This window comes from Silurus meridionalis, chromosome 3, assembly GCF_014805685.1.
Source record: "Silurus meridionalis isolate SWU-2019-XX chromosome 3, ASM1480568v1, whole genome shotgun sequence".
NCBI classification, from domain to species: Eukaryota; Metazoa; Chordata; class Actinopteri; order Siluriformes; family Siluridae; genus Silurus; species Silurus meridionalis.
In genome coordinates, this window is record NC_060886.1 from 21,061,466 (window position 1) to 21,083,107 (window position 21,642).

A 21,642-nucleotide genomic window follows, 5' to 3' on the forward strand; every position below is an offset into this window, starting at 1 on the left:
ATATATATATATATATATATATATATATATATATATATATATATATATATATATATATATATAATCCTGTTGGCTCACTCTGTATCATATCACTGAAGTTGATATGACCAAAAAAAAAAAAAATATTTTATTGTCATTAAACTAGTAGCTCAGCGGTCTGACTCTCAACTCTGTGTAAAAGGCAACAGTGTACCGAGGGAAGGGGAGAGGGAGTGAAAGAGCGGGGATCTGGAGCAGTGATAGAGAAAGGCATGTGAGATGAGAGGGGCGGTGAGGACTGATAGAGTGGGCTTAAGTAAGCAGAGAGGAGTAAGTAAGCAGAGCGCCCATAATGGATGGAGTGATGAAGAGAGAAGTGCAGGAAGTGAAAGCAGGGGAGTGAATGCATAGGCGGTACACGAGGAAGGGCAGGCAGACATTTGGCCTCCAGGCCAAACATTGCTGGCTCCAGAACATGTAAACAGTACGTGCACACCAGTCTGTGCACATGTTTTTGTATGATTGTGTAGAAGGGTAAGAGTGACTGACATTAACATTTAAATCATCGAGTTTTGTAATCTCGGTCAAAAACATGCACAAATGGGTCAGACTATTCACGTAAAACTCTGTTAGGACAACAAATTGGTAACAAAAAAACTGCATTAATCAGTGTTTTGAATTTGCTGCTTTTCTCCAACTGGTTTTGTTAACTGCCTGCATCAAACAAATGATTTAGGAGAACTTTGGGAGATCAGTTTCTGGATCAGTTACAGCATTTGGATGGCACTCAGTTGCAGGAGTTCAATCTTGATATAAGAAGTGACACGAACAAGGGCCTGACTCGCCTCCATGGAGAGAAGTGGGCAAATTCTCCTGATAATGTAAACCTGTGTAAAATAACTGTACACATATTGACACAAAGTTTTGTGGACAGAATGTAACTTAAACTATTAATGGTTGTGAAGCTCATAGAGAGCCCCCTCTCTTCCCCCCCAGTGCTTGGAAGAGGTTATGTAATTAAAATTTTTTTTTTTTTTATTTAAAATTTTTATTTAATTTCTTTTTACCTAAAATGCAACTAGGCTAAAATGGACTCAAATAATGAGTAGTATAAAGTGGTTGAAATGACAAATGAATTGAATATAGTAGCATTATGTTTTATGCTGTATAGAAGGTGAAGTCTTGCATTTTATGCTGCAGCACACTTTGCTTTTGCTGGCTCATATACATCATGATAGGCAGCCATGTAATCACATTTTACTGCCACCCCCTACTGTTTGTATTATGAGGGTTTTGAAAAGGTGCTGTGACCTTTTTAATGATTTATTTCAAACATTACGAATGTGCGTTGCTATTTTGATGCTTTGACTACAGCTCCAGTACGCAGTGCGAGGCAGGTCGCCGATGTCATCTGTTATTTGTTCAATTAATTTTCTCTCTTGTTTTATCTGACTAAACCTCCAGATACCTCAAGAAATGTAAGTGTGATGAGCCCAACAAACTGTAGTGTCTATGCAGGAAAGAAATGATATTTTCAGAAAAATTTAGTGGGCCAGACTAAGATTCATCACAGCTTAAGCTTGATGTGCTGTTCTGAATATCAAGCTGGAACAAACAGTCTTGGATACTGACCTCACAGTACTTCTCTCTGTCCCCTCAGTGCACCCGCAGCCTCTGCACCGTGAGGATGCCATTTTTATCACCCTGGCATCTGTCTCAGTCGTTGCCGTGCTTATCGTGGCGGTGTTTTTTGGCTACCGAATGCTGACAGGTAAGATACGGTACCCACTACATGCAAGTGGTCCATGATGATTCAATAGTGATTTGACCAGAGTGTGTGTGTGTGTGTGTGGGCATTTCAGGAGATCGTAAACAGGGATTGCATAATATGGATATGATGGAGGCCGCAGCATCTGAACCCTCAGTTGATTTAGACAGTCTGAAGCTACTGGAGGTGAGCATCATGGATATTAATCTCCAACCTAATTTTCACACTATATCCCATAATTTCTTAGTTTATACAAAATATATGTCCGCAACGATCTTTTCAGCTCATCGGTCGTGGCCGCTACGGCTCAGTTTACAAAGGCTCTTTGGACGAGCGTCCAGTTGCTGTAAAAGTCTTCAGCTACACGAACCGTCAGAACTTCGTGAACGAGCGAGCCATTTACAGAATCCCCCTGTTAGAGCATGACAACATAGCACGCTTCATTGTGGGAGACGAGCGTCTGACGACAGACAGCCGTATGGAGTACCTGCTGGTGATGGAATATTACCCACATGTGAGTACTGATCCATTAGCTACTGTAGCTACTCATCCAGATCTGACCAGATTGTAAAAGATAGTGTAGAATTTCGTTTCCTTACCTTCAACTGACCTTATCTTTTTGCTTTCATTTTAACCACCTCTTAATATTTTTGGCCATGGTAAGTGGGGAGTCAGATATCCTGCCGGTAACACAACTATCTGGGCCGGTATTTTTATAGATGATTCAGATGGTGTTACAGCAGGCAGTAGGAGAAGGTGTGCTTTGTACCAGCTCATTGTGCTCTCTCTCTCTCTCTCTCTCTCTCTCTCTCTCCCCCCTCTCTCTCGCTCTCTCTTCTCTCTCCCTCCCTCTCTTCGCTCTCTCTCGCTCTCTCTTCGCTCTCTCTTCGCTCTCTCTTCGCTCTCTCTTCGCTCTCTTTTTTCCCCCAAAACAATTACTCTTATATTTCTGATCACTTTTCTGTTGTCAAGTGATGGCAGGCTGGATTTGAATGTAAGATTGATTTATTTTATTTTATTATTATTTTTTTTTTTATTAGTCAAAAGTTTTAAATGCCCATCGTAGTAGTCGGACAAGAATAACAGTGTTGCCCGATCTCATAAGCAGTACATTCTTGCACAGTGTAACATGTTACAACAGGCACACCTGTCTAGCATGTGTGTGTAAGGGTGTGACGCAGGAATGAATGTCTCGTCTGTTGTGTCTGCACAGACAGACATTACGCTGTTCACACACTGCCTCGTTTGTTCACGTCTCACCTCACTGCTAATTGTTTACTTTGAGTGGAATTACATTAGCAGCTTTAAACTTGGGGAGTTGGGGCGGCGGAGTACTGAAACGCAAATGTTTACATTTCCTCCAAGGGGGAAAAAATAATAAAACACCCCTTAGACTGATTGAGACGACTCTAAAGACTTCTTAGGGGAAGAGAGTATCCCCAGTGGGATGAGATCTGGAGACTTGTGGTTTTGTGTTCTGTGCACTTACAATCCAGAATTGACTATTGTGGGTAACCATTAGCATGTTAGTCACCGTAGTTGTTAAGGCTACAACAAATAATTGATTTATTTAACGATTAAAACTATTTACACAGGTAAAACCCTTTTATTTACTGTATGGTAGAGATTGTATAGTTGAGATGCCTGAAGTCTTAGAAACATTTGTTTTTGATTTCACTGCATTAAAATGATTGTCGCAGTGTGTATAGAAATGTAATGTAAATAGTAAACACTATAATGTAATACTTAATAGGATCTGTGAAAGGATTGTTACTGATCTTTTTAAGATCCTGTTTCCTGTATGAGCAGTGTTGCTGAGTTCATTAACATGATGTAGTCTACATTTTTTGTGTGTGTCTCTTTATGTTCTTGTAGGGATCCCTGTGTCGGTACCTGAGTCTGTATGCCCTAGACTGGGGGAGCTGCTGTCGTCTCGCCCATTCAGTCACCAGAGGACTGGCCTACCTACACACAGAGCTGCTAAGGGGAGGTCAGGGTCACTTTCAGCTTCTGTACACATACATTCACAAACATACGCTGATTTCACATTTAAAAAAATATACACTCTATATCAACTCTAATGAATCAGAGAGCTGCTCATGCTGATATAACATTTTGCAAGACTTAAAAGCTCAATGGATCTGTTTTTGCTCATGTTCTGTACAAGCAAACTGCATAAATATATTCATTGTATCAGTTCAGGTACGGTACAAAATAAGTTTTGTTTCTGTATATGTTTTGTTCATCGGGTTTATATTGTTCCCCTCTGCTATAAGTAGTGGCAAGTAAGCGCTCTGTAGACTGTTGGATTGGTATAGAGTGAGGAGGGGGTATATAAATGGAGTCTGCCCTGTTGTCTGTGGTTGTTGCATGCGTTTTAACCACACTGGATTAAAAAAGCAACACAAATCCACCTATGGGCTGGCTGTTGGAAGACACCTCAGGGACGTTCTGATTTGCACATCTAGGTCACACTTTTTCTCTTCCTGAAATGAGATTCAGACATTGGGTCATTTTTTGTTGTACATGCTTTGTCATTTTGTTTAAAAGAACGGTGGTCTTCATGTCAAGTCCCACTATTCGACCGTACCATGTACCAGTGAAAAATGACATTCAGTCGCTGCATGTCATCTGTGCTGCTTATTAGGACTGAGCAAATAAGAGCGAGAACAGTAAGTGAGAGTGGGTTGTCTGCAAAATCCTAACAGCTTTGAAGTCACCTGGCTTTTAAAGGGCCAACAGCAGGAGCAGTGCAGATAAGATGGGGCTAATTTGTGTGTTTTGCTCCTGTGGTTGCCCTGGTAATGGCAGTGTGCCAGAGAGCTGCAGCAGGATACATTGCTTACTGGGTCTCCGTCTGGCTCAGCTCTGTGCAAACACACACGCACTCGCTCTCTGTTTTTATTTTTTCTTTCTCTCTCCCTCTCTCCAACTGTAACTTCTTCAGGGCCTGAAGTTCAGGCAGGCACACAGTAGGGGAACGTGGGCATTCACTGTGATTACACAAACTATAACAGTGCCACCTGGTGGCTGTCTGTACAATGTGCATCTGCTGGTGCGAATGGAATTGGTTTTGCTGCACAAGTGAGAGCAGACTGCTGGTTTTTCAGATATAACAGGCACCATTTGTGTAGAAATAGTGCCCAAGGCTATTTAAGTAGTCATGTTTTGCTCAATAAGGAGCAAGAGATCAAAACCTTTGTGACTTTGTTTAGTTTTTTTGCATTACATTTCTCACATTAACTGTTCTTTATAGCATTGCCCCACAGATTGATGACTTTTTGTTTAGATCGATCTTTTTAAATGTTGCTTTAGTAGATTTAACAGTAAAATGCATTTCTTCTTGATGTATGACAATCTTAGTAGCATCTGATTTTAGTAGTTTAAGTGTAGAAAATTGCAAATGGCCAAACCTGTGGCTGATTGAGTTTTGTGTTGATTTACTTGCTTGATGTGGGCATTATCTGAATTTAATCAGTTTTTTCTCTGGCTGAATTTCAAATGGATTTATTTTAGGCTTCTACACATTCTACAAGGCCATTATTTAATACACAATATAGGTAGCATATGTTAACATCAAAACATTACATAGGTAAAAAAAAAAATCTTTAATACTGTACAGTTTTTGTTTACTTTATTAATTTTTTTTTAATTAACCTATACTAGTTTCACATACTTTTACTGACACAAAGTGGCTTAATCCAATATAACAGAAATAAAGCTCAAGAACATCTTCTCTGTCTTAGATATATATAAACCAGCAGTCTCACACCGGGACCTGAACAGCAGAAACATTCTGGTGAAGAACGACGGCACGTCTGTGATCAGTGATTTCGGTTTGTCTATGAAGCTGACAGGAAATCGTCTTGTCCGCCCTGGAGAGGAGGAGAATGCTGCGATCAGTGAGGCATGTTGATCACCATAAAGTGCAATTTTTCAGAATATATTTTTTGTGTATTTTCTTTTTTTTTTTTTTTTAATGTGATGATTTTGTTAGCTTCATGATTCAGAGCTCATTCTGAGGTGTACTTGAAAGAAAAAAACAAAAGTGCTGCAATCTCATTTCTCATACAGTGTTCTTTCTCTGTGTAGGTGGGTACAATCCGCTACATGGCCCCAGAGGTGCTTGAAGGAGCAGTGAATTTGAGGGACTGTGAGTCTGCTCTAAAGCAGGTGGATATGTATGCTGTTGGCTTGATATACTGGGAGACCTTCATGCGTTGTACAGACCTTTTCCCAGGTGAGATCTTGAAGTCTGTGCAATATGCATTATGCTGGCTAAGCAAAATGGCTGTAGCAAGAAATGAGACACTTTACGAGCTTATGTATTCCATTCTATATTGTATAACTGGTATACTGGTCTAAAATTGACTTTACATTTCTAATAAAGTTCAGGATCAGTACCTAATCTAACTGAATGATGAGTCAGTTATTATTTAATCCATAATTATTGATTATTGGGTTATGTAGTGGTGCTGTATGATGCCAGTGTTGACTAGGGGCATGGAGAGACACTGAGAGAATAAACAAACTTTTTGTTTTCTTGCCATCGGGCTAAAGGGTTTTCATTTAAAAAAAAAATATATATATATATATATATATATATATATACAGGGAGTGCAGAATTATTAGGCAAATGAGTATTTTGACCACATCATCCTCGTTATGCATGTTGTCTTACTCCAAGCTGTATAGGCTGGAAAGCCTACTACCAATTAAGCATATTAGGTGATGTGCATCTCTGTAATGAGAAGGGGTGTGGTCTAATGACATCAACACCCTATATCAGGTGTGCATAATTATTAGGCAACTTCCTTTCCTTTGGCAAAATGGGTCAAAAGAAGGACTTGACAGGCTCAGAAAAGTCAAAAATAGTGAGATATATTGCAGAGGGATGCAGCAGTCTTAAAATAGCCAAGCTTCTGAAGCGTGATCATCGAACAATCAAGCGTTTCATTCAAAATAGTCGACAGGGTCGCAAGAAGCGTGTGGAAAAACCAAGGCGCAAAATAACTGCCCGTGAACTGAGAAAAGTCAAGCGTGCAGCTGCCAAGATGCCACTTGCCACCAGTTTGGCCATATTTCAGAGCTGCAACATCACTGAGTGCCCAAAAGCACAAGGTGTGCAATACTCAGAGACATGGCCAAGGTAAGAAAGGCAGAAAGTCGACCACCACTGAACAAGACACACAAGCTGAAAGCGTCAAGACTGGGCCAAGAAATATCTCAAGACTGATTTTTCTAAGGTTTTATGGACTGATGAAATGAGAGTGAGTCTTGATGGGCCAGATGGATGGGCCCGTGGCTGGATTGGTAAAGGGCAGAGAGCTCCAGTCCGACTCAGGCGCCAGCAAGGTGGAGGTGGAGTACTGGTTTGGGCTGGTATCATCAAAGATGAGCTTGTGGGGCCTTTTCGGGTTGAGGATGGAGTCAAGCTGAACTCCCAGTCCTACTGCCAGTTTCTGGAAGACACCTTCTTCAAGCAGTGGTACAGGAAGAAGTCTGCATCCTTCAAGAAAAACATGATTTTCATGCAGGACAATGCTCCATCACACACGTCCAAGTACTCCACAGCGTGGCTGGCAAGAAAGGGTATAAAAGAAGAAAATCTAATGATATGGCCTCCTTGTTCACCTGATCTGAACCCCATTGAGAACCTGTGGTCCATCATCAAATGTGCGATTTACAAGGAGGGAAAACAGTACACCTCTCTGAACAGTGTCTGGGAGGCTGTGGTTGCTGCTGCACGCAATGTTGATGGTGAACAGATCAAAACACTGACAGAATCCATGGATGGCAGGCTTTTGAGTGTCCTTGCAAAGAAAGGTGGCTATATTGGTCACTGATTTGTTTTTGTTTGGTTTTGAATGTCAGAAATGTATATTTGTGAATGTTGAGATGTTATATTGGTTTCACTGGTAAAAATAAATAATTGAAATGGGTATGAATTTGTTTTTGTTGTTGCCTAATAATTATGCACAGTAATAGTCACCTGCACACACAGATATCCCCTAAAATAGCTAAAACTAAAAACTACTTCCAAAAATATTCAGCTTTGATATTAGAGTTTTTTGTGTTCATTGAGAACATGGTTGTTGTTCAAATTAAATCCTCAAATAAAATTAATCCTCAAAAATACAACTTGCCTAATAATTCTGCACTCCTGTATATATATATATATATATATATATATATATATATATATATATATATATATATATATATATATAAAATAAAAATAATCAACTTGGCACCTTTCTTGTATATGTATTTAATCTGAATAAAGTGGATAAAATGTATCAAAGGATCTACTACAGAATCCGAACTGGATCATATAAAGAAAGCTAGAGTTGCTGATCTGTTGTAGAGTTTCTATGGCTTTTTTAAAAAAATGAGGCAGCACCTCTAATGTCGGGCTTTTCATGTACCGCCTTGGTAATCTACAGTGTTATGCATTCCACGGTGGATTGAAGTGCTTAATTAATCATCTCTATTTATGAGCTAAACGAATGACTCATTTAGATTCCTTTCACTCTTTTACACTATTTTATAAATGTTGTAAGCAATTTAAATGGAGTTCTTTTAGTGTTGTAACTTGAGCGTGTGTGTGTGTGTGTGTGTGTGTGTGTGTTTTCAGGCGAGACTGTACCAGAGTACCAGATGGCTTTTCAGGCCGAGGTAGGAAACCACCCATCCTTCGAGGACATGCAGGTTCTGGTTTCTCGAGAGAAACAGAGGCCGAAGTTCCCCGAAGCTTGGAAAGAGAATAGTCTGGTAAGAGGGATCGTGTGTCCTGTTTTTTTAAGTACATGAAACAACCTAATTTCTGTCACCCATTGTGCTTCGGAAAAGAACAATTCAGCATGTCTAGGTTTTTTTTTTTTTTCTTTCCTTTATCTTCCCCAATACCAAATCGGTGTGTAAAAACACACTCAGCTGGGTATTTGTAGCTGAGCTGCAGGTAATCATAAAAACCTGCAAGCACACAAGACGGCAGGGAATTAGCATGGTTTTGTGTCTGCACTGTGAAGCCTTATTCATTCCACTGCAGTGGGAGGCTGTTTTACAAGAAATTATTGTAAACAATTTTTTTTCTCTCCGTCTCTCTTATTAGGCGGTTCGTTCACTAAAGGAAACGATGGAGGACTGTTGGGATCAAGATGCAGAGGCTCGTTTAACTGCTCAGTGTGCAGAGGAGCGCATGGCAGAGCTGCTTCTTATCTGGGACAGAAACAAGTCAGTCAGCCCCACTGTCAACCCAATGAGCACAGCCCTTCAGAATGAGAGGTCTGCTAATGTACATAGTCATTTTAGCTTTCTGTATATTTATGAATAAACTATGATTTTAAATTAGTTACACTAGGGATGTTGGGGTAAACATAATCTTTGTTTGCTTTCTGTCCCACTGTAGGAACCTAACCCATAGTCGCAGGGTTCCAAAGATTGGGTCTTACCCAGACTACTCATCCTCCTCATACATCGAGGACCATGATGGCATGGTGAAGAACCTTCCTGGAGACATGTCCACCTCAGGCACTTCTTCAGTGAGTGGCATCGGTCCTGGCACAGGGGGCGTAGGAGAAAAGAACAGGAACTCAATTAACTACGAGAGACAGCAGGCACAAGCACAGGCACGTCTCCCAAGTCCTGAGACCAGCGGAGCCAGTATATCCACAAGCACCACCACAACCACAGCAGGCCTCACCCCCAGCACAGTCATGTCCACCATCTCTGAATCAGCCCCATCTGAGGAGGCTGGAGCAGGCCTGAGTGTGCCTGTCTGTCTGCAGCTCACCCAGGAAGACCTGGAGACCACCAAACTGGACCCCAAGGAGGTGGACAAGAACCTGAAGGAGAGCTCTGATGAGAACTTAATGGAGCATTCTCAGAAGCAATTTAGCGCTCCTGACCCGCTCAGCACAGGCAGCTCCAGCCTGCTTTACCCGTTTATAAAGTTAGCAGCTGAGGTGAACGCAGGAGCTGGAGGTGGGCATCAGGCTGAATTTGGGGCCGGTAGCAGTGCCACACTTGATGCCCCACCCACCATGTTTCCCCTTCCAAAACAACAGAATCTCCCCAAGAGGCCCACCAGCCTGGCCCTTGGCTCCAAAAATCCCAGCAAGGAGTCTTCATCCTCTCGGCTCAAGTTTGGCCGACACAAGTCCAACCTGAAGCAAGTGGAAACAGGTGTGGCCAAGATGAATGTTGTGGCAGCAGCAGAGCCTCATTCAGTGACACTAACCAATAATGGGGCAGGAGTGAGAAACGGAGCTGGAGTGCTCCTGATTAATGGCTATGCAGGTGGTTCCAGTAGTGCCAGCAGCTCCCTCGGGAACACAAACCCAGCTGGACCACAGGGTGAGGGAGGTGGCCTGCCTTTGCTCCAAAGCCAGCTAAGTGGTGATGACATTCGATTGAATATCAACATCAACTCCAGTCCTGACGAGCATGAGCCCCTGCTACGCCGAGAGCACACGGGTCGCACCAACTCCAACAACAACAACAGCAACGTCCACACTGCAGTTTCCTCTGGGCCAGGTGCATCAAGTGCAATACCAGCAGGACCTGCTCTGGCAGGGCCACGAGTACTGCAAGTGAATGAGGAAGCCCCTTTGAGACAAGACAAACCCAGGAGACCAGAAAGACCCAACTCCCTGGATTTGTCGACCACTTCACAGGACTTTTCAGTGTCTGGTAAAGCTCTACTCTATTGTCTTTTGGGTTTTCACATTTAACCATCTGTTCTCTGTCCATGGTTGCCCTGCATGCATTTTCTGATTATACTTGGTTACGTGCAGCTAGTTGTTTAACATTTATGAGAGGAGAAACCACATCACTGAGCTATAATGATGGAAAAACTGCAGGCCAGAGCACATTGCACTGCATTTTTGGTCTTATGTACTTCAGGAGAGACACTGTTGAGGGAACAACAAAAAGTGAGACATTTAATTCTTCAGTATATAAGAAATCGGAAAGTAATTGTTGGGGAAATTGCTGTGTTATAAGAGTACCTTTATAATACCTTTGTGTCACTTTGTACACAGCATCACACCACTTTGTTGTTGATTATTTTGCTGTAACACAACACACTGTTGTGTTTTATTCATACATATGAATAATTGATCATTAAGAATCATTACCATCTAATGGAAGGCACAACCGGTAGAATAGCTGAGAGAGCACTCTAGCTATCTATCTAATCCAGTCACTATGTCACAAAAAAACGTACTGATTTTATTAACATGTCATTGACACCAACATCACTACTCCGAACTCCTCTAACACTGTTATAGCAGTCATTTGCTTTTATTCTTCTGACACATTCACTATAATTCTTTGGGGCGATGGGATGCCATTTATCCGGAGCCTCGTCTGAGTAGTAAATCATTTTCATATTTGAATGGATGTACAAAAACTAACATTTTTACTTGATTTACTTGAGTGCCTTTTATTTGTTGCCTGGCTGAGATTATCTGATTCAACAAACCCATCGTTTAATTAAAAATAGCACATTTGAAAGCCTGCACATTTAATGATTTCAGGGTGAACAGATCTCTCCTGCTTAACAAATGTTATTATTGTATTGCGTCTTTATATCCTCGTTGCCACTTCCCCAAACCAGTGTTCTAAATTTCTGAGGACCACTTGCAGCAGGTTTATTTCTTCTGCTCTTTCTCCTCTCTCTCACTACCATCTATTCTCTTTTCATGCCTTTACATTTATTAGTTAGTGTGCGTGCCAGCAAGAACACAAACATCGTCTGGAGATAAATTTCCTGTGTTTCTCTGCACTGAATGTCCTTTAACTGGCCAATTAGCACTACCGCTTTATTCAACAGGAGAAAGCTGGCGTATCTCTCTCCCTTCCTCTGTCCATCTTTTTTCCTCTGTTGCCTAAAGTGGAAAGGAAGGGGAAACTTCTCCGGGCTGATAAAGATCCCGAGAACATTACGCCAATTGTAAACAGCGATAATGTATGTAGGGAGATGGGAGTGCCGTACAGCCATACCAAAAAACATGGCACGCTCAAACGGTGCAGAAGCTTATGCTAAAGATTTGAACTAAAGATAGCTGCTGTGGTTTACACACATTAGAGACTGATGTATAGTATTGGATAGTGGTGGGTGGAACACCCACATAAACTGTTTATATATGAGACAAAAAAAGTAAACCAGTAGAAATCATTATCTTCAAGATGAACAAAAATAGAAAGACAACAAATTGTGCACAGCCATTGAATGTGCGAGTGTTGGTTTTATTTTTAATGTTTGTTTTATGGTTCTGCATTTAACAGGGGAAAGGATATACTGTACACTCCCTGCAGTCAGAGTTACTTCATGCATGAAGCACAGTAACAGACAGCTGCATGCTGCCAGAACACACAACACAGCCTTGATTGCACTGTTTTGATTAGTTGGTTAGTTTAGCCTAACAGTAAATTTGGAGTGATTTGATCTGGCTTTATTAATAAGATATTAAGGATATTATTTATCATGGTACACCAAAATACAAGACGCTGTATAAAAATCTACATGGAGTCTCTGGGTATTTGTTATAAGAGTATTTTCATACCAATGTATATATATATTCTTTAGACATTAGAACAGTAATAATCGACTCTGCATTCACAAGCTCCGTTATGTAATTATCTAACGTTATCTCTGCCTCTGTTCTACAGTTGAAAGTTCCTCTCAGGAGGGAAAAGCTGCATCAGCTGAGAAGATAAAGAGGCGTGTGAAGACGCCTTACTCTTTAAAACGGTGGCGTCCCTCAACGTGGATCATCTCTACAGATACATTGGATGGAGAGGTCAACAACAACGGGGCAGGTGGAGGGCAGGGGGCAGCAGGAGCTACTCGCTCTAAATCCAGCACTGCCGTGTTCCTGGTCGGAGAAGGACCTGCCACAGCAACCCTCTCCTCTGACCCGCCTGGCATGGCCTGCCTATGAACACTTACCTGCTGAGACACAGCCACAAGCAGCTTACTGATACTGGAGGGTTTGGCAGCATGCTACGAAGAGAACAGTTTTTTAAGATACGATTTGCGAGCACTTAACATCATGGTTTTTCTTGAAAATGAGTTTTTGTTTGGTTTTTTTTGTTTTGTTTTTTGAAAATAATTGCTTTAAACCGAACCCAGCTATGCAGCATCATTGGCTTACAATGCTTCCATTATGTCCGTTGTCTCGTTGTAAATCAACGTATCATTGTGTGTCTGGTTGTTTGATAATTACTTTCTTGTATTTGTTGCACTTTTTTTTATAATCATGATCTTAATCACATAGTTATGTCTGATTTCTTGGACCTTGTTTAAATCTGGTCTTAAAATGTAAAAAAAAAAAAAAAAAAAAAAAATGGGGAAAAAAAAAAAAGACAATTTGTTGATTTAACAATCATGTTCGACCGCTTGTATGGGCATCAATGAAATCTAGTCCATATAAAAAGTTGATAAAAAATGCAGTGGAGCCTCTAAGAGCTTTGACTGCAATAGCATCTGTCGTGTATTATGCATAGTACATTCAAGCATTTGTTGTATGTAATTATATATACGTGTCCCCCATTTTTGTATTACATTCTGAAATGTGCAATAGGCTTTAGCTTTGAGGTGCTTTTTCAATACTTTCAATCTTGTTCTATAATTTGCAGCATTTTCCATTTGTTAACATACTGTAAACTAAACTGTGCACTTACCTGCAATCTTCTATCTCCTTAAACCACCGCTGTCTTCTGGATGACAATCCTTTATCAATCCCAGCAGTCTTGAGGGGAAAGGTAAAATGATTTTTGGGTGTGCGCATTGTTGGAGATGCCCAACAACAGAGGACGGCTGGTAATTCTGCAAGCTTGGAAGAATGGAGGATTTTTCAATTCTGTTACAATCGGAATCACGTTCTGTCTCAGTCTGATATCTGGAATAATGTTCTCCCTTATTAGCCGACATCAAAGTACACACTTCACTCATTTGTTTGCAAGGACTAGGTTTCCGCAAGTGTGAATATACAAGAGTGTGTCTGTGTTAACAGTCTGATGCGTTACCCTCTGCATAAGGATCCATGTGAAGCCCAAGAGCAGCTGTGACACATGGGGACTCGTATGAGAAAACGGACAAATCGCTGAGGTTAGGTGTTGCTCTCTGCATTCCAGTCACAAACAGCACCATGGACACCAAGTATTTACTTCAAATGTAATTTATATCTAATGTTACATAACACAAACCTGGAACTAAATGTGTACATCGTTGTGCGTAGTACAGCTGCTTTAGTTCTCTTTAAACCTCTGTTTTTGAAAGCTGTACTGAAATGGCAAATATGGTCAAATATGGTCAATTATGGTCATGTATCAGGTATCAAAGTAATCTTTAGTTGGTGGTTAGCGTTCATCTTATTCTCCATACAATCATGATATCAGAGGGAAGCTGTGTGTGTGCGCATGTGTATGCATAAAAATAAATAAATACATATATATATATATAGATATAGATATAGACACATACATACACGTGTGTATATGTGTATTTATATATATGTATGTATAGATAGATATACACACACACACACGTGTGTGTGTGTGTGTATATGTGTATTTTTATATATATGCATGATGCATATACACAGCTGTTATTTCAGAATGACATTTTTGTGTGCTTTAATTTCTCTTTTTATTTGTTTTTATTTTTTTAAAGCAGTGCCATGGGCCAAACCTCAAGGCTGTATGTCAATTATTTTTGTTCTATTATATTACTCCCATAAATATTATCATATATTGCGTCCCTTTTGACTGCCATTAATCATTCATCCATGTGCTTTGGTGTCATTCATTCATGTCCATGAGCAGTTTGAACAAATTTTGCTGGATAATCACCTGAAACGAAACACAATTTCAGTGCCCCTCCACTTCAGCCCTAATTATTATTGCTTTATGCTAAACATTGCATCGCACAATTTAATGAAATCTTCATTTTAAATAAACAGTTAAGGTTTTACTTTTTTTTTTTTTTTTTTCTTGACCCACAATTACTGATGCATTTTGAAGCTCAGACATGAGCCATTAAAATAATTACATAGTGATGCCCCATGATGGGAAAACCTCTCTTGTACAGCAAAACAAACTTCCCCATAATAGAGACGGCCTTAAAATGCGCAACCGTATGCTGTGTAAAAAAAAATGTGCCACTTCTTGTAACAAATTTATTATTCAAACAAAGTATGTTTCACTTCCTCTCTCTAAGTTGTTGAAGCGGAAATCTTAGTTTTGTATCTGTAATATAGGTTCACCGATCTGGTGTAGATATATCTGTATAGCATGCTTTTGCTTGCACATATACAGAAGGCTCAACTGTTGCTGCGGGACCAAGAACAATGTTGTAACACTGTGATATTTATCTCTAGATTAAATAGCACAGTTATATCAGACAGATATTACTTACTAACTTTATGTACATGCTGTTTGTTTTTCTCAAGCTAGACAGAAATAATTACACTGGTTAAAAAGTCACATTTTTCTTTCTTGGCACTTAGTTTTCAATTTCTGAAATACTGACCTTAAAATATATTTAGCCCACAGGATTATTGGTGTACAGTAGGTTGGGTCTTCATATTGAATGATGTCACTGCTTTTTTACAGCATATTGCTAAATGATTAACATTTACAGGTGTCCATGGATAATGCTGATATATATATATAATTCAATTAGCCCAGGACATCTTGGAACAACGGTCATCATAATGCTTAGATATTGTTGATATGCCAGCTGTCACACACTGTGCTCTAGAGGAGAAAAAACAAACAAACCCTGTTCATGGAGATCTCCCTACTTCCAATCTTAATCCATCCAAGCTGACCCGAATCAGGTAAACTGATTATCTGGGCCACTTGTGCTGGATTCTGTAGGCTGTGTGTGAGAGAGAGACGTTTAGAAAGATGGTTAATGATTACATTTAGAGGAAACATGGCAGATTTGGTAATGAGGTCCCATTCAAACTATTCTTTTCTAAAAGTTGTAACTGAGTCAGTCACCATTTTTCATCCACAAAATCACTAAAAGCAAAATAAATAATGCTCTGTTTTTGTTCATGTCAAAAGACAGAGCAGCTCTTTCCAAATTCAATCATACAGATGCAAAACATTTTTGCTGTTATGTCTTCAAGAAACTAGAATAACATTTAATCGTATGTGTATGTATAAGAGAGAATGGAAAGTATTTGTTAATTTGGGCTGCTGTTTTGTTTTGTTTCTTTCCCTTTTTCCTTTTTCAGTCATTGAATTCATACTGATGCTAATGGCTTTGTTGAGATCTGTGGCTGAGCTTATTGAAAGAAAAAAAAAAGCCACAAATGTTTTCTATTGCAGCTTGTAAAGTAAGAAAAAAGAAAAATAACTACTCAGTTTAGTCTACTCAAAAAAGATATATGTTTAAATGCCATTTAGTAATAAAGCTTGCTGTACAACCCTGCATTACTCAGTTGATTAAATACTATATTAAAGAGAATGTGTCTCTTGTCGTCTTCTTTCACATGCAGCATTCGATTTTCAGATAATGATTCAGTGATGGTACTGGGGAAGTCTATTTATTTTAACTGTATTTCATTATATTTATGCTAGCAACAATATTAACAATAGATTGCAAAAATCCAGATGGGGTGGTAGGAAGAAAAATCTTCCTGGTATCACATGAGGAAGTAACTTTAAACCAGTCACAAAAGGGAATCAATCCACTTCTGGGTGAACGTGTGATTATTAATCATTACTCTGACAACATTCAAGCACTATGAAATGTGTTGAGAGGATGTTCAGAATTAGTATAAGGTAGATCAGAGTCAGTTATTGAGTGCAGGGTTGGCTTTATTATGCAGATATAATGTTTAAACGCCATTTACAGCACAGTACGCAGGTGAAATTCACCACCTGAGACAGGATGAGACTTGATCATAAATTGGACTGTCCACAGAAAGAAACACAAAAAAACACGTTTGCAAAATGTCCACACGTGGATCAGGAGGAAAAGCAGTATCAGCATTTTGACCACAGGAGGGTGTTGAAGCCACAGCATCAATGAAAAGGCACGTGTTCCCCACAACAAAGCCATTTCCCAAAAAGTGGAAAAACGGTCGAATAGAAACATAAATGTGTAATAACAGGGACATCACTGTGACGGCATAATCTGTCCTAATAGATAATCAGGAGACAAACTCTACTGTGCATTATTGGATTTCATCCTGGGACATACTGGACTTCATTATGGATTTTAAGTAAAAGGAAATATCGTATTATTCATATTGGTGGTGCTACATATGAAATAAAGTGGATTAATGAAGGTGACATGTGGTATGACATTCAGTACTATGATTGTGAACAGTGTTTGTTAAAAGAGAAAGGTCTAAAGCAGGCCTGGGCAACTTTAAAGAGTTAAAAGGATCCTGTAACCAACCAATGAAAAGTTGTCTTATGTCGACGACTGACCAATCAGAAAGGGATGAGTGGGCGGGGCTTTGGCAGGAGTTGACTGTGCGTGGCTAACACTGCCGTGTAGTTTGGTTCAGGACGGGAAACGGTTCTGCAGTACAGATCCGGTGTGGACCCGTGCAACGGAGAAATAAATAAATAGACACGCTGCATGGAGTGACACAAGAAGGATTGAAAAAAAATAGTGTCCACGACCTTAAACGTATGTCCATATCTTATCCTTTTTTTTTTCTTTTTTGAGAGAGGGTTTATTTGACGGGAGTTTATCAGCGTCATGTCCCAAAGAGTTCGCAGGAACGGCTCGCCGACGTCCAACTGCAGCTCGGTGAGCGGCGGAAGTTCGAGCGGAGCCTCGGGTCTCAGCGCCGGGGTGAGTTTACTGAGCCGCCTGCTGCCCATGAAAGCCACTGTGCCGTTCCAGCTCAAAGCACAGGCACAGCCCCCCCTACCGGCCAGGATGGCGCTCTCGAACGGTGGAGGAGGTGGTGGAGGAGGTGGTGGTGCAGGAGGAAATAACGTTAACGTGAAATGCTGCAGCGGCGGATGCGACGCAGCCGGAAGCCGCCTGAGCGCTTCTTCTCGCACCGCGACCTCCTCCTCATGCGCCGCTTTGAGCCCGTCCGCATCTCCTCCGTGTACCTCTTCCTCCTCCTCCTCCTCCTCCTCCTCCTCGACGCTCAGAAGCAGCTCTCCAGTGTCTCCTCACACGCAGTGCCCACAGATCAGTGTGGCATCAGCTCATGCCAGCGTGCCTTCCTCCCTGTCTGTGCCCTCTCACATCGGCTCACACTCTCCCTCCCTGCTGCTCAGCTCACTGACGGACAATCTGGTGCTGACAGCTGCCTCACATCCTCCAGGGCCAACTTCTTCCTCCTCATCCTCCTCTTCAGCATCGTGTGGACACAGGGGCAAAGCCTTGGCATCTTCACAGCAGGCCTCACCTGAGAATGACAGGCTGTCACCTGAGAGAATAAGCCCGGGCTCACCTGTGCACAAAGGTAACTCCATACATCCTACCTTCCTCTACATGAAATGATCCATTGTTCTACAAGTCATCATTTATACAAGCATTCATTCCATTAAGTCTCAGTCAAGCACTTTCTACTGTAACCCAGTGTCAGAGGTGAATCGATGAATAAGTTGCGAATTTATGTCGAACAATTCAATAACCTGCAGGTAAGAGCTCCAAAGCTGTGAAAGACATTGTCCCTTGTATGTTCCACAAATGCTTCAAAATGTCCTTAGAACCTACCAAAAGTTTTTTTGTTTTGCTGTTTATTATTCTGTTCTATCACTCGTCACAGGTCACTGCCGAATATGAGTAAACGAAAGTCTCTGCCTTGCTAAGAAATGACAGGACAGCACTTCGGTCGCACAAAGATGTACTAAATAAGCCTCATCAGGAACTGTTGCTGCGCGTGATCTTTGTTGAGTTCACTCTGGTGTACCTCTTACAGCATGTGGCAGACACCTTTACCGTTCTCTTATAGATTCAGCTGAGCAGTTGAGAGTTAAGGGTCTTGCTCCAGCACCAGCAGTGGTTGCTTAGTGGTGGTGGGATATGAGCTCATGATCTTCTTGGAAATATAATCTTTGATGCAGAGGGGTTTTGAGCCACTTGTGGTTAGGAAATCAGATGTTCTTGTGCCTAACGGGAAAAAAAAAAAAGGAAGAAGTGGATTCCTTCTGAACCTTAGCTGTCGGCCATCTTGGATCGTTTTCACTGAAACTGATCTGCTACTGGGTTTCAAATCCTCCCATTTGGTCTGCACATTTGGTCTCCCTGCTTGAGATAATCAGCCTATTTTACCTGCCTCAGGTGTGCTGAGAGCTGAAAAACACAACACCTGGGAGTCCCCGAGGAGCAGAATTGAGAACGACTGGGATTCACGTGTGACGCTCACCTTGAGCTTGTTACAAGCCTACATTAGAGCCCTATTATGCTAGAAAACCAGGGGCATTAACATGTCCACCGACATTGTCATTTCCACCCATTCAGCCTGAAGATGCTCCACAAATCCTCACCTCTAACTCTAAGACAGTTTAGATAATCAGTCCCCAATACCCCCCCTTTACCCTGCCCCTGTGCCCCACCTCACAGATATTCCACTTTCCTTGGGCTGTTGGGTAAAACCCGATTAGGCTTGAAAACCCCCATCTGCTCTCTCAGCCTGCGGGGAGGGGGGGCAACAAAATGAACCCACTAACTCTGAGCTCCTCAGCACCATATTTTCATATTTTCAGATGGTGCTTAAATGATTATCTGGCACCTTTTTTTTTTTTTTTTTTTTTTTTTAATTCTTCAGCCAGACGGCTTGTTTGTAAAACTGTAGCACAGGCACTTTGCCACATGGAAATATGACAGAGGCCTCGATGTTTGTGACTGCTAGAGGAGCAGTGTTGTGTACACGGTAGCCATGTGTAAGTTTACCCTTTCGCCAACGGAGGTTCATTATAGGGCTAATGTGTTTGCTTACAGGCTATGCCGTGGAGATAGTCTCCTAGCGATGTCTTACTCTAAATCGCCACACGTCATTTACAAGAGCGTTTGAGCGATGACGCAAGTATATCGATGTTTTTCCAACCGGTTTAAGAAAATCTAAATCGGCGTGTAGAAACGGTAAGGGATCAACGTGTGCGAGCCGATTTGTAAACACAAGACCAGGTTTTAATACCAGCGTTGGGTGAGTCGGGTAATTTGGGGTCTGAAATGTAAGCAGACACAGCTGATGGTGAGGTGGTTTTAGCTGCAGGAGCAGTGCGGTGCAGACACAAAGAAGAATCTCTCTTTTATCCTTTTTTTCTTCCAGGTTTAGGGGGAAAAATGGCTCTGTGCAAAAAAAAAAAAAAGCAGCACGGTGCGAGGCCTGCGTACAGTATTACAGTGCAGAGCTTCTAGTCTTCCCCTCGTCTCACCTATCCCATTGTGCTCCCCTGAACAGTCTGCTCTTGTTCCTGTGAAGTCTAGTGATTTTCCAGATCAACAGGCTTACCCGAGACCCTTTGAAAATACTAGTCTCTCAGTGAAGGATGAAGAAAAGGCTCGAAAGACAAACAAGTTAGACCAGAGGAAGGGAGGAATAGGCCTGCTTAAGGGCTTCCAAGCATGAAATCTGTTTTCAGTGAACACATCTCGCAAAGTTACCAATAATTGAGAGCATTCCTCCAGGCCGTTAATCAAGCACTTTGCAGCAGCCCTTATAAACTTCCATGTTTCCACTAAAACTATTCCTGCCCTGTGATACGACTCCATACACACATGCTCAGGCCCCTGAGTCTTGTTTTCGCTCTGCCCTTGGAAAGCAAGTGGTTTTTGACAGAGCAGAGCACACAGGCGTGGTAAAGGCAGGCCACAACGAGATCACACCAGCTGCCTCAGAAAAAGAGCTTGGGAAGGAGTAGAGCCACCACTGCACCCACTTACACCCATATCTCATAACCCTGCTCCCTCAACGTCATCCGGTCCTGTAGATTGTTTGTTCGCCAGCGCAGAATGTGTTGAGTCTGGTTGGAGAATATTTCCAGCCCAAACAGGCATTCGCATTCTTCCGAAAGTGGCGAAGGTGTTTTAACGGCGGTCGTCGCGCCGTATCTGGCGAGGTGTGCTATCTAGAACCGAGTCATAATACCGAAAAGATGTGTCGGCTTTGATTAGCGAGCTTTGCGCCTTTTTAAGGAAGGAGATGTGCATGTTGAAGGAAAGGTCCAGATTTATTTTTCTTTTCTCTGTCTGCTGCATCTGTATTCTAAACATGATTAGCTCAAGCAAGAATTTCGCTCTGTTTCTCTGAAGAATAGGTCAATTCTTCCCAGGGAACATAATATAGTATATTTCATATATACAGGGTTATTCAAAAAGAATGAACTGATATCATGATGCATTGCTTCAGAGTCAGTGACCATTTGAAAAGGGAGTTGATTGTGAGTATAATACTCGTGACTTGGCTGAAGTTTTGTATTGGTTTTCATTAATAAAATATTGCACAATGAAATCGGTTCATTCTTTTTGAATAACCCTGTATTGTTATATATACTATATAAACTTTTTTAGAGAACAATTTCATTAAGTTCTTCATGTATATAATGTATCTTCAGGAGGAACATTTTGTGGAACTGTATATGGAGCTCACGTTCAGAAGCAGGAATGACTCTAGTGATCGAAAAGGCGAATGAGAATTATATCAGAGCAGCATTTTGGGAGGACTTTCTCTCATGGCTCTCTAGGTTGAAAATTCCTCTCTTGTTTTGTCTGGATGTTCATTCACTGCCTGTAGACATCCTTTTTTTTTTTTAAGGGGTTTCCAGTCACTGGGTTTTTCTATTCTTAGTATATGCGATTGTGTTGAAGTTCTTGTCTGTGGTAATCGCACATATACTTCAGATGCATTAGGTAGAGATTAGGTTGAAAAACTCTGGACTGTTGGTTGACAAAT

General features: G+C 41.2%; 2 protein-coding genes across 2 annotated transcripts in view; both read left to right on the top strand.

Annotated features, from left to right (window-relative positions):
- The window catches only part of bmpr2b (bone morphogenetic protein receptor, type II b (serine/threonine kinase)), a 50,153-nt gene extending 33,918 nt beyond the window's left edge, over positions 1–16,235 (top strand). The window contains exons 4-13 of the mRNA XM_046842930.1: positions 1,640–1,750; positions 1,842–1,933; positions 2,031–2,261; positions 3,623–3,737; positions 5,494–5,654; positions 5,840–5,987; positions 8,385–8,521; positions 8,862–9,034; positions 9,159–10,441; positions 12,425–16,235. Of these exons, the coding sequence (XP_046698886.1) occupies positions 1,640–1,750; positions 1,842–1,933; positions 2,031–2,261; positions 3,623–3,737; positions 5,494–5,654; positions 5,840–5,987; positions 8,385–8,521; positions 8,862–9,034; positions 9,159–10,441; positions 12,425–12,696 (2,723 nt within the window). The 3' untranslated portion in view covers positions 12,697–16,235. The remainder of the gene's footprint in view (positions 1–1,639; positions 1,751–1,841; positions 1,934–2,030; positions 2,262–3,622; positions 3,738–5,493; positions 5,655–5,839; positions 5,988–8,384; positions 8,522–8,861; positions 9,035–9,158; positions 10,442–12,424) is intronic.
- Positions 16,236–16,573: 338 nt separating this feature from the next.
- The window catches only part of fam117bb (family with sequence similarity 117 member Bb), a 33,631-nt gene continuing 28,562 nt past the window's right edge, over positions 16,574–21,642 (top strand). The window contains exon 1 of the mRNA XM_046845108.1: positions 16,574–18,207. Coding sequence (XP_046701064.1) covers positions 17,484–18,207 — 724 coding nt within the window. The 5' untranslated portion in view covers positions 16,574–17,483. The remainder of the gene's footprint in view (positions 18,208–21,642) is intronic.